This window comes from Spermophilus citellus (genome assembly GCF_964194105.1).
Source record: "Spermophilus citellus genome assembly, chromosome: 4".
Taxonomy (NCBI): Eukaryota; Metazoa; Chordata; class Mammalia; order Rodentia; family Sciuridae; genus Spermophilus; species Spermophilus citellus.
In genome coordinates this window covers 66,995,339-67,009,534 of record NC_138185.1, presented here as the reverse complement: position 1 = coordinate 67,009,534, position 14,196 = coordinate 66,995,339, and the positions used below count along the sequence as shown (strand labels likewise).

The 14,196-nt window shown below is 54.1% G+C and overlaps 1 protein-coding gene across 7 annotated transcripts; it reads left to right on the top strand.

The window, feature by feature from the left end:
• Nucleotides 1–316: 316 nt before the first annotated feature.
• Nucleotides 317–14,082, top strand: MFGE8 (milk fat globule EGF and factor V/VIII domain containing). Of its 7 annotated transcripts, none has more exons than XM_081292290.1 (10): nucleotides 331–472; nucleotides 2,422–2,526; nucleotides 3,325–3,450; nucleotides 3,770–3,901; nucleotides 6,316–6,497; nucleotides 6,919–7,074; nucleotides 7,965–8,109; nucleotides 12,505–12,689; nucleotides 13,488–13,643; nucleotides 13,740–14,082. In XM_081292290.1, the coding sequence occupies exons 1-10, from the start codon at nucleotides 400–402 to the stop codon at nucleotides 13,908–13,910; spliced, it is 1,431 nt and encodes a 476-aa protein (XP_081148416.1). In that variant the 5' UTR covers nucleotides 331–399; the 3' UTR covers nucleotides 13,911–14,082. The 7 variants fall into 7 exon arrangements, with proteins under 7 accessions (XP_081148420.1, XP_081148422.1, XP_081148416.1 ...); XM_081292291.1 differs by lacking the exon at nucleotides 331–472 and adding an exon at nucleotides 1,024–1,240; XM_081292293.1 differs by lacking the exon at nucleotides 331–472 and adding an exon at nucleotides 1,026–1,240 and having other exon boundaries at nucleotides 2,488–2,526.
• Nucleotides 14,083–14,196: the final 114 nt, after the last annotated feature.

Below are 14,196 nucleotides of genomic sequence, written 5' to 3'. Positions count from 1 at the left end.
CCGGGCCGCACGCATGCCAGGCGAGCGCGCTATCGCTTGAGCCACATCCCCAGCCCAGCATCTCTTCTTAATTCTAAAAAAATTTTTATTTTTCATTTTAATTCCTCCTGAGTGTCCAGCGCACTCAGAACCTGGGACTTGGCCGCTCCCACCAAGTGGGATGCTGGGTGTGGCCCCAGCGGGAGGCGGGTGGCCGGGACCCCTAGGACCCTCCTCCCTCCCTCCCTCCCTCCCTCCCTGGCCACGGAGCCCCGCCCCGAGTCCGCCCCGGGCGGGTCGGGGCGGAGCACGTGGGCCTGTGGGCGGTGCCGAGCTGCCAGATTTATTCTGGTCCCAGAGGAGCGGGAGCTAGAACTCGCGGGTCCAGACCGTCCAGCACGTCGCCCGCGCCCCCACACTATGCAGGACCCCCGCGCGCTGGCCGCGCTGTGCGGCACGCTGCTCTGCGCCTCCGGCCTCTTCGCCGCTTCGGGTGAGTGGCCCGCGCCGCCCTCTCGCGCTCGCCCCTCCTCTCCGCGTCTCTCGGAAGTTCTCCGCGGCGCCCTCCCTCCGCCTCCCTGTTGACAAACTTGGGCGAAGCGCGGGGGACCCGCGCCGGGAGGCTTCTCCCACTGCGCCCTGGCCGGAGAGGTGGGGAGCGCTCGGCCTCGCTGCTCTCCGTGCTGGAACTTTTAGCCAGAGATTGAGGGTGGCGCGCTGGGTGGGGACGCGGGACACCGGGTGACAGCCCTGCGCCCTCAGGGATGCGGCATACACATAACAAAGGAATCCGCTGCGTCGGGCCTCTCTTTTCCCGTCTGTAAAATGAGGACCTTTAACTGTGGCTGACTCTCGAATCCTTCCACCGCTTTTGAAACGAAACGTTTTCTTCCACCAACTTTCCCCGGCAACTTCCACCTGGCTGGACAGTTCTTTGGATTTTTGCGCCCCCGCTTGTCCGGGTCTGGTCAGATAAGGGAAGGACTGGGGAGTCGGTGCGGTCGCCTGGGCTCCAGGTGGATCCGGCAGGGGGCCAAGAGACTGAGGAGGAACTTTGAAAGGGCTGCCTCCTGGTGGGGAGTCTCCCGACTCCCTCCCTCCGGTGGCCTTGGCCGGGTGCTGTATCTTCCGTGGTCCTCCTCCTCCGCTTAGAGGCCCCCAGTGGACAGCTGGGCCTCCCGCACGCGGTTCCTGGGGATGCCTCATCTCCTTCACAGTGGGACCGCTGTGAAAGTGGTGCCCACTGAGGGTGAGGGTGAGGGTAAGGGCTCTTCAGATAGCTCCTCCATCATTTTCTCATAGAAATGAGACTACAGCCCTGCCATCCCATAATGGGTGGGACCCCCGCCTTCCCGAAGCTGAACTGGTTCTTCCCAGCCACCCGGCAAGATGAGTGGGTCTTCAAAGCCCGGTTCCACCTCCCCTCTGTGCCCCCAATTAAGTGTTCCCCAAGCAGATGACCCTGTGGAAATTTACCAAAGAGCTGCATCCTGAAATCCCAAATGGCTTTGTAGAGGGTGATCTGTCCCCCCCACCCCACCCGCATGAGGAGGGGACTCACCTCCTCTACTTTGTGCCGTTTACTCTGCCCCAGGCAGTCTAATGCTTGGCCTGGTAGAGGACACCCTCCCTCCTCCATCCCTATACCAATGTTTAACCCCTCCCCCCAGTAGTATAGGGGGAAGGTGCCCTAGGGAAGGAGGAAAGAAGTCCCTGTTGGGTTGGGGGAACCCAGGTCTTGGCCATTCCCAGCTTCTGGAGCTTCTGTGTGAGGCTTGCCTGTGGCCTGCCAGGTCAGAGGAGGGGATTAACCTGCTATTTAAAGCCAATGACTAATAGCTCTTTGGGAGCCGCCTTAAGCTCCCCAGGCCCCTGTGAGGTGGAGCTCTGAGGGTTGTGTTCATTAATGGTGTTGCCTGAGGAGCTGGGCAAGCCTGAGCTCCCTGGGGCTTTGAGATGTCAGAAAGACCCTTTATTCTGGGGTGGGTGACTATGGGGGGGGGGTTCTCCTGTTTTAGCCAAATAGCAGGTTTGGGTGTGCGGTCTTGAGAAGGCCCTCTGGGATTCTACCGTCCTTAGAGGACCCTGGTTAGGGCCAGCTAACCCTGGAGGAGGGCTGCAGTTCACTGGTTGACATCAGAGCCAAGAGACTGAGGATGTGCTGCAGTAAGGAGGGCTTCCAAGGGAGTGGGCCAAGAACCCTGCTTTCAATGGGCTCCTTTCTGGGTGTACAGTCCTACAGACCACAAACCCAGGTGCCTATCTCAAGATAGCTGCTGCTGCTTTCTTTCTCTTCCTTCTCCTCCTCTTCCTCCCCCTTCCCCCCTTCTCCTGTGTTCTTCATCTGAGCTGATAATGCACATCTGTCACCCAGGGCCCCATCCAAAAGCCGTAATGGCCTCTCCAGCCTTCCTCCTACCTCTAAAAACTCTTGCTCCACAGTGTCTCTCAAATCCATCCTTGCCCCTCACTCTTTTGATCTGACTTCCTCCTTCACCATTCATCCAGAGGGATCTGTCTGCAGCCACCAAACCCTCCCCATCTCAGGTGAGCCTGTCAGTGTCTCTGAAGGTGGGATTTTCAACCTTCTTCCAAGGATTAAAACTGGTTTCCCCCATCCTACCTCACACTTGAGAGTGTGTGTTCCTGTTGGACAATGCTGTGGAAACTGAAGGAAAGTTAGAAGCTACTAATTGCAAAATCTAAACTTGCAATCTTTTTTTTTTTCTTTTTTTTTTGGTGGTACTGGGCATGGAACTCAGGGCCTACTACATGCTAGGCAATTTTATATACTACTGAACTACTTCCCTTGCTCTTTTTATTTGCTTTTGAGAGAGGGTCTCCGTTAAGTTGCTATGGCTGGCCTTGAACTTTCTGTCCTCCTGCCTTAATCTACTGAGTAGCTGGGATTATTGGCATGTGCCACCATGTCCTCCTAAACTTGTCATTCTTAAGATCTTTCCTGGTCTGGCCCAAACTACCCTTTCAGATACATCTTACTATTCTCTAACACAGCATGCCCTCAGTGCTTCTGCTTTTCTAGAATGTTCTTCTGTCCTTTCCCAGCTTGAGACCTTCTCATTCTGTCTTTTAGACGCAGCTCAAATGTCCCCTCATTTGTAAAACTTACATCTCCCTGGAAGAAATCAGACTCTGGTGGCCCCTGTGCACTTTTCTGCTAGTGTGTGGCACTTATTTATCATCTGTTGACTGGCCTTCCTCTTCCCCACTGGCTTCTCAAGGACTGGGCTGCATCTGGCTTTCCTGTTTCAGGGGCCTCACATGTTCATGGTAGTTGACCCTCCAAACATTAATGGAATGATTAAGTAGGGACTGCCATTGTAGGTGACTTCTGCGACTCCAGCCTGTGCCTGAATGGTGGGACCTGCTTGATGGGCCAGGACAACGCCCTCTTCTACTGCCTCTGCCCTGAGGGCTTCACAGGCCTCATTTGCAATGAGACCGAGAAAGGTACCTGCCTGCAAGGGCCTGCTTTTCCTCCCCAGCCCATAGCTCTTCCCCAAGTAGGCAGGGGTCTCCAGTGCCTCTCCTGATGACTCCTAGCATTGCCCTGGAACTTCCAGGTCATAAGGAAAGCTGGATGCTTACCTTATTTGGAACCTCCTTGGTTCCAAGCTAACTGAGGCTCCGTCAGGCAGATTGGGAGAAAAGAGAAGGAGGTGGTAGTAGGCTGAATTTGGGCAGAGTGTCCTTTTGGGCTTGGACTATTTGCTGCTTCCTGTTTGTCCTCACCTCCCCACTGATCACCTGCCCATCTTATCTATTCCAGGTCCTTGTTCCCCAAACCCATGTTACCACAACGCTGAGTGCCAGGTGATTGGCGATGCGCACCGAGGGGATGTCTTCACCCAGTACATTTGCGTGTGCCCGCAGGGCTACGTGGGCGTCCACTGTGAGACCAGTGAGTTCTCTGAGTGCCTGCTTCTAAGGCAGACCCTGTCCTGTGCCACAGGCTATAATCTGGCCTGATTTCCTGAGGCAAGGATGCCTTCGGGGAGACTGAGGGGAGGGAGAGCATCTCAGTTAGGCCAAGGTGATAAAGGGACCTGCTTTCCTCCCCAGGCTTCTTTCTGTTCTCTTAGACTGCCAGCCAGGCCTGACCTCGCTGCAGGGGAGGCAGGGGTTGTGGTGACCCCAGAGGTCATGGGAGTGCTGTTTCCCAAGTCACCACAAACCAGACACACAGTGTTAGAATTAAATCTTGGGATTTTTCTGCCATTAAGGGAAAACAAACACATTCTTAATCTTTAGGGGCCCAGGAGCTTAGTAAATCACGCTTGGTCCAAGTTTGATCTAAGGCTTCCTCATGGAGGGGAGGAGGGGGAGGCTGGGTCATTCTCTCATGGTGTGATGGCCAGAGGCCTGGCGTGTGCAGAGGGGCTGACCCAGTTTGACCTACTCTGTTATCCACATGGCCACAGAATGGCCTGGGTGGGTGCCCAGCTGGCATTGCTGGCAATAGTTTTCCATGCCTACTGGGAGTCCCTCCCTCCTTGGGCCCCAGTCACACCAGGACCCTTTCTTGCCTTCTGTGGGGTGGATGGGTCCACATTTGAGCTTAGGGTTGGGTAGAGTGGGGGTCCCACGTTCTAGTAGGTCATTTGCTAAACATCTTGGGCTGGGGGCAGAACAGTGACTGGTCCTCCTTCAAGTAGATGTTGGGGTGGGCTCTGAGGCTTGCTGACCTCCAGAAGAAATGGGGCTGGGTCCCTGACGAAAAGCAGGCAAAGTGCCAGGATGCCCTTCTCTTCAGAGGAGGCCGTGCTGAGGGCCCGTGCCTTGGGCTGTGCACTGAGGCCAGACGTATTTGAGGTCCTGGGTGGAAGGGTATTTGAGGTCCTGGGTGGAAGGATGTGTGTGTGGGTAGGGGAGGTTGCCAAGGAAGATGAGCCCTGGGTGGGGCCAGGTGGGCCACTAATTACCGTCCTGGGAGCGGAGGTAACCATGGGTGTGCCTGAGTGGGAATTACCCACCTAGCCTTCTTTCAGCTTCTCAGCCAGGGGCTGGATATGGCAGCACCTGGTGTAGAAGGCAGGAGGTGACCACACAGGCAGGGGACCCCCCAGAGGGACTTTGCAGCCCCTCCTTGTTTGTTGTGTGGTCTCTTTCCTCGGGGCCCACATAGAGATCCCCACATTTGGGTCCCTTGGTGTGGACACTGTGGGGTGTGAGGATCGCCCTGGAGGCCCACCTGGGGTCATATCTCTGTATAGCCACTAAGATCCACTGTATAGCTTGGATCTTAGGCATCTGGCCCCACTTGGCAGTTCACCTTCCTTGTGAGTGTGATAGTACCAAGCTCAGCATGAGCATGAGCCTGGGGTGTTGGATTAAGAGGTATCAGACTGGGTGTGGTGGTGCGTGGCTGTAATTCCAGTGACTCAGGAGGCTGAGGCAGGAGGATCATAAGTTCAAGGCCAGCCTCAGTAATTTAGCAAGGTCCTGTCTCAAAATAAAGAATGAAAAGGGTTGGGGGTATAGCTCAGTGGTAGAGCACCTCTGGGTTCAATCCCTAGCGTGGGTGGAGGGACAGAGTAGATTTGTCCTGGGTCCTTTGCTTGGCAGCTGGAAGCACTGTACATCTCTGGGGTTGAGAGTCCCAGACTGGTGGGGGGATGGGGTGTGTGTGTGAGTGTAGGGTTGGTAGCTGTCCTGGGTCCCTGGTCCCATGTTGCCGGGGTAACAATGTAGGTGATGGGGCCATAGACAGGGATGTGTTCACAGATGGCTGAGGACTCACAGGCGGAAGGTGTAAACGCTAAAGGGAAAAGAGGGTGGCATTTTGCCCCACCCACAAAGCTCCTGCCAGTGGGATTCTAGAAAACTCTGGGCAGATTTGCTCATTGCTTTGTGTGTGGTGTGTGTATTGTTCACTACTGTCCGAGGTACCCCTTCTCCTGAAGCCACCCTGTTGGGGAAGCCAGGGGCTGGGCGGGGCATGCTGAAAAAGAGGAGGTCACAATGTATTTTCTCCCACCAGTCCTCGTGGCACTTCAGAAGAGTTGCTGCCTGATTCCCTGTAAGAACAAGGCCCACCGCAGCCTGGAGGGAGACTGCAGCTGCGGGTCATGGCGGTCCCGGCCTGGCCCCTCTCTTCCTCGCTGCGCCTCCCAGGCACCTTTCCTCTGTACCTGTTCCTGGCACTCTGCCCTCATTGTCCCTTTGTGGTCTCTGCTCTGAGTGAGGGTCTGAGGTTGGCTCTGGCTCTGGCTCTGCAGCAGAGGTCACACTGTCTTACTTTCTTGTCCTTTGGTCCCAGCTGGGCCCTGGGACCTGCTGGGGTGGCCCCCCTCACTGTCCTGTCCCTTCCTGCAGGCTGTGCCAAGCCTCTGGGCATGGAGGAGGGTGCCATCGCCGACTTCCAGGTCTCCGCCTCTTCTGTGCACTTGGGCTTCATGGGTTTGCAGCGCTGGGCCCCGGAGCTGGCCCGCCTGCACCGCACGGGCATCGTCAACGCCTGGACAGCCAGCAACTATGACAGGAAGCCCTGGATCCAGGTATGGAGAAGATGCTGACCTGGGCAGGTTGAAGAGAGAAGGTGAGATAGAGGGTTTGCATCTGGGGAGCTCATTCCTGGGGTCCAGGCAACAAGGTGACAGGTTTCCATTGGCGAACTATCTGTAATGGTAGGGAAACCTTGGGGCCTGGGGTAGATGGTTGGGATAAGTAGGGAGCAGGTCCTGGTTATGGAGGGGTTGTTTGCTCTACATGAGGCCTCTGGGGGCCTCCTGTGCTTTCCCCAGCCCTGGCCTAGAGGGCCCGAGGAGCAAACCTCCCACTAGAGCTACTCCTCAGCTGCCCGTCCTGTGTTCTGCTTGGGTTGTCCTCCACTGGGTGGGTGATAAAGAGCTGGGCCAGCCCGAATCCCAGGTAGAAAGACCCTGGAAGATGAGGGTACTATCCTTTCCCTGGGTGCAGGTGAACCTGCTTCGGAAGATGCGGGTGACAGGTGTGGTGACACAGGGTGCCAGCCGGGCAGGTTATGCCGAGTACCTGAAGACCTTCAAGGTGGCCTACAGCCTTGATGGACTCAAGTTCCAGTTCATCCAGGATGAAGAGCGGTCTGGAGACAAGGTGGGTCTGCTGGGGTTAAGGTCAGCACCTGGTAGGTTTCTAGCCCAGGCCGAGGGCCCCAGAGAGACAAGAGTACCTTGAGTGATTAGCCATGAGGTGAGCCGTGGCTTTTAGAAACTGGTAAAGTCAGAGCGGGGTGCGATGGTGCACAGCTGTAATCTCAGCAGCTTGGGAGGCTGAGGCAGGAGGATTGTGAGTTCAAAGCTAGCCTCAGCAACTTAGTGAGGCCCTAAGCATCTCAGCGAAACCCTGTCTCTGAATAAAATACAAAACAGGGCTGGGGATATGGCTTAGTGGTTGAGTGCCTCTGGGTTCAATCCCTGCTCTCCTAAAAAAACTGATAAAGACAGATTGTGTCCATGTTGTGTGATTACAAGTAATAGCCCCCCCTTTTTAGATGAGAATAGAGAGCCTTAAAGTAGTGCAATGACTTGTTGTGGTAGTGCTGGTTGAGGTGGGTTTCATTCTGAACCTTCAGAGATACCATGTATAGCTGTGCAGGTTGTATACTGACTGCTCAAGGAGGTTATTACTAAGCAGGTACTATTTAAAATACTTATATTGAATGCTTGTATACTTTTGTCTATAGAAAATTGTCATAATAAAATATCTTGAGAAAGGAGTGTCTTTTCCTAATGTGCACAGAGGCACTCTATCAGTTACAGGTAGCCCTGAATAAAAGATGGAGGTTTATGCTTGGGCCCCATAGTGACCCAGGAAGGAAGGTGTAAGAACAAGAATCTGCTGAGGGCTGTGGGGTGGTCAAAGGAAGCGCTGCTCTCTGAGCCCCTGCCTGCTCTCCCAGCCCTCTGTCTACCTACCAGACCTAAAGAGGAGGGTGTGGAAGTCCAGGAAGGGGGGGCCACTCACACTGATCCCCTCCCTCCTAGGTGTTTGTGGGAAATGTGGACAATAGCGGCCTGAAGATCAACGTGTTCAGTTCGCCCCTGGAGGCACAGTACGTGAGGCTGTTTCCCGTGTCCTGCCGCCGGGGCTGCACCCTCCGCTTTGAGCTCCTTGGCTGTGAGTTGAATGGTGAGTGCTGGGGACCATGGGGAGTTCTGGAGGTGGCCTTTCCTGTCCCCTCTTTTCTTAAGCTGGGTAGTGGCAACAGCAAGTCCTAGGGACCTGAGCTCACATAGGACATACATGCCAGAGGCATCAGCCCAGGTTTTAACTGTCCGCCAACCTGTGCCTGTGGCATTCCACGTACTGAAGAAAAAAGCGTCCTTTCAGTTTTCAGAGTAGTTTCATTCACTCTGGTTGTTTCCTTGAGCTCCTAGAATATATAGCATTAGTTCTGTTTTGCAGATGTCACCTCCAGAGTAGGTCTGCTTTGTTCCTTGATGTATTTCTGGTGCCTGATAAATATTTGATAAGTGAGTGAATGAATGAATGAGGGAAGTGAGACCTAGATAAATGATTTATCAAGAGTACACAGCTGGGAGGTATAAAGCTGGGTATAGAGCCCTGGGCTTCTGACCCCACCTGTCCAGTGCTTTTACTGCAACTTCCTGTAGTCTGCATTCAAGGGAAACACAGGGACTACCGGGATGGTAGGGCGTGAATGCTTTCTGCTGCCCTCTCCAGATTCCCAGATGGAAAGATGGGGACCAGAAAGGAACAGATTTCTGATAAGCCAGGAGAAACTCCCCATTGGAGAGGTCTGTGCCTGGCTTGAGCTGATGGGTGCTGTCTCAGCCCAGCTCAGTTCAGCTTTCTTGAGGTCTTTGCAGCCACAGTGCCACCTTCTGGTCACCAGTGGAACTGTAGAGCTCACTAGGCAGAGCCATAGAGCTGAGAGGTGTCTCTTTGCCTTACCCAGGACCTGCCCTCCTGTGCCCTGCATCCCCTCTCTGTGGCACTTCTTCCTGTTATCTCATTTTAGATACCATCTAGTACTTCTCAGAACTGAGTTCTATGATTTTCTGGGTTCCTCTTTGTTGTGCTGTACTGGGGGTGGAACCCTGGGCCTTGGGCGTGGTAGGCAAGAGAGCACTCTCCCAGCCTTTTTAATTTTTTATGTTGGAACACAGGTCTCTAAGTTGCTGAGGCTGGCCTTCAACTTGCAGTCTTCCTGCCTCAGCCTCCCTTGCCATCGGGATTGCAGGTGTGCTGCACTGCACCTGGCTACCACTTGTTTTTTTTTTTTTTTTTTTTAAAGAGAGAGTGAGAGAGGAGCGAGAGAGAATTTTTTTAATATTTATTTTTTTTTAGTTCTCGGCGGACACAACATCTTTGTTGGTATGTGGTGCTGAGGATCGAACCCGGGCCGCACGCATGCCAGGCGAGCGCGCTACCGCTTGAGCCACATCCCCAGCCCTGTTTTTTTTTTTTTTTTTTTAAGGATAAACTGTAGTGATAAGACCCTTTCCCAGGGTCACAGATTTTTGAGCATCTCATTTAAGTGGGGGTTAGAGACTGCCTTCTGCTAAAAGGAAATTTGAGCAGCTGGTAAAGGATGGAGCCAGGTCTGTGCTCCTCTCCTTGGAGTCCCTCACTCCTTACAGTCTTAAGCTGAAGATTTGGTTCTTAAGGCTGCCATAGTAAAGTATCTTGAGAAAGGAGTGTCTTTCCCTAATGTGCGCAGAGGCACTGTATCAGTTATAGGTAGCCCTGAATAAAAGATGAAGTTTACCCTTGGGCCCCATGCTGACCCAGGAAGGAAGGTGTAAGAACGAGGATCTGTGATGCATGATGCACCAAAGCTGGCTTTCCCTTGGGGCCAGGAGAGGCCAGGCCTCACACATGAGGAGGCAAAGTTTCCTTGGGTGCTTCCCCCAAGGTCTGGCCTGGCTTCTCTCCCTGCAGGCATTCCGCTTGGTTGGAGAGAGTATTGGTGTGCATGTGCGTGCATGCTTGTGTGTGTGTGTGTGTGTGTGTGTGTGTGTGTGTGTGTGTTTTCAGGTGGTGCAAAGCTCTGCATGTTCCCTAGGAATCCACAAGGGTGTCCCTGGTGAACTGATTAACTATTTAACTCAAGATATTTTCTAAGCTCCCCCTGAATATCTGACTCTAGGAAACAATGTGAATGAGACCCTTGACCTCATGGAACTTGCATTCTTATGAAGGAGACAGATTGGAGACAAGGAACAAATAAAGAAAGATCAGATAGCAGAAAGAATTCTGAAGGAAATGGTGGAAGGTGATGGGAGCGGGCAGCACAGTGTCTACTGGGGGGCATGGCCTTTGAGTAGAAGCTTGAGTGATGGAAAGGCAGCCACTGGGGAAGCATGGAAGGAGCTTTACAGGCATGAGATTGACAAGTGCAAAGGCCCCGGGGTGCATTGAAGGATAGACGAAGGCCTGTGGGACTGGAGCCTGGCTAGAGAATGAGTGGTGGCTTGGTGGGCAAGGAGCTCCATGGACCAGCAATATCAGTGTTACCTAGGAGCATCCTACACACGCAGACTTCCAGCTCTGCCCTAGACCTGCTGATACAGAATCTTAACAAGATCCCCAGGTGACCTGTGAGAAATAGTACTTTATTTATTTATCATTTGGTACTGGGCATTGAACCCAGGGGTGCTCAACCACTAAGCCGCATCCCCAACCCTTTTTTTTTTTATTTTTTACTTTTGAGACAGGGTCTCACTAAGTAGCTTAGGGCCTTGCTAAGTTGCTGAGGCTGGCTTTGAACTTGTGATCCTCCTGCCTCAGTGTCCAGAGCTGCTGGGTTTACAGGTGTGTGCCACCACGCCCAGTGAGAAGTACTACTTTAATACCTCATTTTGCAGATGAGGACATTGAGGCCTAGAGAAGGGAAGAGACATCTTGGGGTCACCTAGTGAATGATGGCTCCTGCCCTGGTAACCCTCCCGCCTGCTTTTTCCCTAGAAGTCTGGGGAGGCCAGACTGGGAGGGAGATGAGCATGGCCTTCTAGAAACAGGTGGTCTGTGCATGGTTTCGCCTTGAGCAAATGATGCAGAATTGGTGTCCTCTGCAAAACTACCCAAGGCTATAGCCTTCCCAAGGGTCCTCTGTTCTGGACACAACAGACTAGCCAGCTGCCAGCCCAGGAGCACAGCACTGACCTCACGAGGTGATGGTACAATTGGGAGGCTCCTCAGGGCATCTGAGGGGCAGATGTCTCAAGTGGCCAGGATGTAGGCATCCAGGGACAGCCAGAGGTGGTGTGTCCCAGATGGCTGTCCATGCCTCCTACCCCCACCTCCCAATTCCTCCAAGGGACAGGCAGTTGTGGGGCAGGGACCCCTCCAGGTGTGAGACATTCTTTGGAGAGTTTTATCTCTTGCCCATCCCCAATTGTTCTGGCCAGGTGCAGGTGCAGATGTGAATGCAAAATATTCCAGCACATTCCTGGGTGTTTGGGGTGGATCGGGTGCAGCAAAGGCCACCTTCTTAGGCCAGTCCTCCCAGGCCCATGTGACAGCATCCCCAAAACATTTGAGTGTGCAAAGTCTCTATGGTAGAAATTAGATGAGGTGCTGCTGGAGAAGGTATAGGAACATCCCTGAACACCGGAGGGCGGGAGGGCGGGACTATTGTCCTGCGCATCATGGAGCTGCCACCACGCAGGCCTTGGTTGGGTCTGGCAGGGGGCATGGTGGATAAGAGTCTGTGTGTGGTGTACGCCTTGGGTACGATGCTTAATGTCTCTTTCTACTCTTCCGAGAGATTTCTGCATTCTTTTTTTTTAAAATATTTATTTATTTATTTTTGTAGTTATCGGTGGACACAACATCTTATTTAATATTTATTTATTTATTTTTTTGCTTAATGTCTCTTAGCCTTGATTTTCTCATCTGTAGAATGGGGTTGCTAATACCTACTTCCTTCAGGTTTTTCTGTGGCTGAAGTAAGTGAAGGACTGAAGGAAGCACTGGGTAAATGGCATGGTGGTGGTTAATGTTTTGGATGATAGTCCCAGAATCAGTAGTGTGGCCAGCAGGCATGCAGAGGAAGGGGGAGTGCCAGAGGAAGGAGGAGGGAGATGTCAGTGAGGTGGTCAGGGCAGGCTTCTTGGAGGAGGTGTCTTTCTAGTCTGGTCTGAAGGTGGAGCTGGGGCTGCCAAAGGAGAAGAGCCGTGGCTGCGGGGATGTCTTGGGTGATGTTGGGGTGGAGCTAAGACCGGCTGAGATGAGAAGAGAGCTAAGCAGGCAATGACAAGTACAGCAGTTGTCCCTTGAAGGCAGGTGGAACTTTTTTCTGTTGTCAGGATACCAAGGCTGGTGTGGAGGTGCATGCCCATGTCCCGGCTGCTTAGGAGGCTGAGGCAGGAGTTCAAGACCAGCCTGGGCAACATAGTGAGACCCTGTCTCCAAAAAAACAAAAACAAGAAAATAAAAGAAAGACTGCCAGGGGCACATCGGGGTCCATGGTTCTTCCCCTTCATTGCCTTGTGCTCATGCCCCGGGGAGCTGCGGATCCCAGATCCGGGTGACAGCCCCCTGTCTGCTTGCTGGCAGGATGCTCTGAACCTCTGGGCCTGAAGGACAACACCATCCCCGACAAGCAGATCACAGCCTCCAGCAGCTTTAAGACCTGGGGCCTGCGTGCCTTCGGCTGGTACCCCTTCTATGGGCGGCTGGACAGGCAGGGCAAGTTCAACGCCTGGACCGCCCAGACCAACGATGCCTCCGAGTGGCTGCAGGTGGGTCCGGCCCCTCCTGGGCTGCAGGCTGGTCTGGTGGGATCAGGTGGGGCTGCCAGGTCTCCACCCAGCCCAGGCCTGTGCTCCCCAAGAGACTCTGCAAAGCCTTGTTTGTCTTTGACTTTTCTTTTTCTTCCTCCCAACACGCCCCACCTTTCTCTTGCTCCTGCTCCCATGAAGACCCCCTGGTGGAGAGAGGGTGTGTGTGTGTAGGGTAGAGCCACCTGTGGGCAAACAGCAGGACAGGATGGAGGAGGGACTCCCCCCCCCCCCCCCCGCCCCGTGTCCTGGGACCTTTCCATATGCACACAGGACAGATGTCCTCTGACTTATGTAACTGAGACATATTGAGTGATGGAAAACCAGAGCTTGTGTTAGAAATGGGGAAACTGAGTCCTGGCAGGATGAGGATCTGCTGGGGCTTATGCTGGGTGGCAGGGAGTTTCCTTTGCAACCTTGATCTTGGGACGTCTGTCCAGGGGCAGTTTCCCCACAGTGGTGAGAGATGGGGGCGGGTGTCTGTCTCTGGATCCAAGGAGCTGGCCAGGAGTCGGGTTCCAGGAGGGGCTGCCTGCCTTGGCAGGGATTGCTGTAGAGTCAGCCAAGCCCTAGCTTTATTGAAGTGCAGTGCCCAGCACTATGGGTGGTATTATGTGTGCCCATTTTATAGATGAGGAAGCTGAAGCTTGGCCAAAGAAAGTAGCTTTCCCCAAACAAATCATGCCCCAGTGCACCTACCTCTTTCCACCTTCCTGGAGATGGTGCAAGCCAAGAAAATGTGCGTGGTTTTCCCTATAGGTTGACCTAGGTTCCCAGAAAGAGGTGACAGGCATCATCACCCAGGGGGCCCGTGACTTTGGCCACATCCAGTACGTGGCAGCTTACAAGGTGGCCTACAGTAACGATGGTGTGAACTGGACCGAGTACAAGGAACAAGGGGCCGCGGACAGCAAGGTGGGTGTCTGTCCAGGGCCTCCCCCTCACTATTCCCAGGGCACCGTGGGAGGAAGGCTGACTCTGGGGTACTCCTGACACCCCCTCTGCCTCCAGGTCTTCCCTGGAAACTTGGATAACAACTCTCACAAGAAGAATATGTTTGAGACACCTATCTTTGCCCGCTATGTGCGCATCCTGCCTGTGGCCTGGCACAACCGCATCACGCTGCGCCTGGAGCTGCTGGGCTGTGGCGATAGGCCCAGCCGAAGTAGTGAGGGCCGTTGAGGCTGCTGGGCCACCTGCCCCTCCCAGAACCTCCTGCCTCCTGTGGGCCATGCCTCTTTGGACCTCCTTTCTGATTGTAGTGGGGCTGGGGGTAGGGAGGGCAGTGGGGCTTCACAGGAGATGCCAACAGGCAGTCCCCTCCCTCCCTCCCTGTCCTCACCGCCACCCTCCATCTTCCACTGTCCCTGGCGCCCAGCCCTCCTGCCATCTCTTTTTCTCAGGCACTGTGGAGTTGAGTAGGTCTGGGATGGACAGGGAGGGGCGGGCTCAGGACTGTGGGTTTCCT

Bases quoted from the DNA above. Each gene is read 5' to 3' on its own strand.
- MFGE8 (XM_081292290.1), top strand. From the start codon at position 400: ATGCAGGACCCCCGCGCGCTGGCCGCGCTGTGCGGCACGCTGCTCTGC. The intron at 473-2,421 runs GTGAGTGGCCCG...CTTGCTCCACAG, and splicing joins CGGCCTCTTCGCCGCTTCGG to TGTCTCTCAAATCCATCCTT. The intron at 3,451-3,769 runs GTACCTGCCTGC...TATCTATTCCAG, and splicing joins TTGCAATGAGACCGAGAAAG to GTCCTTGTTCCCCAAACCCA.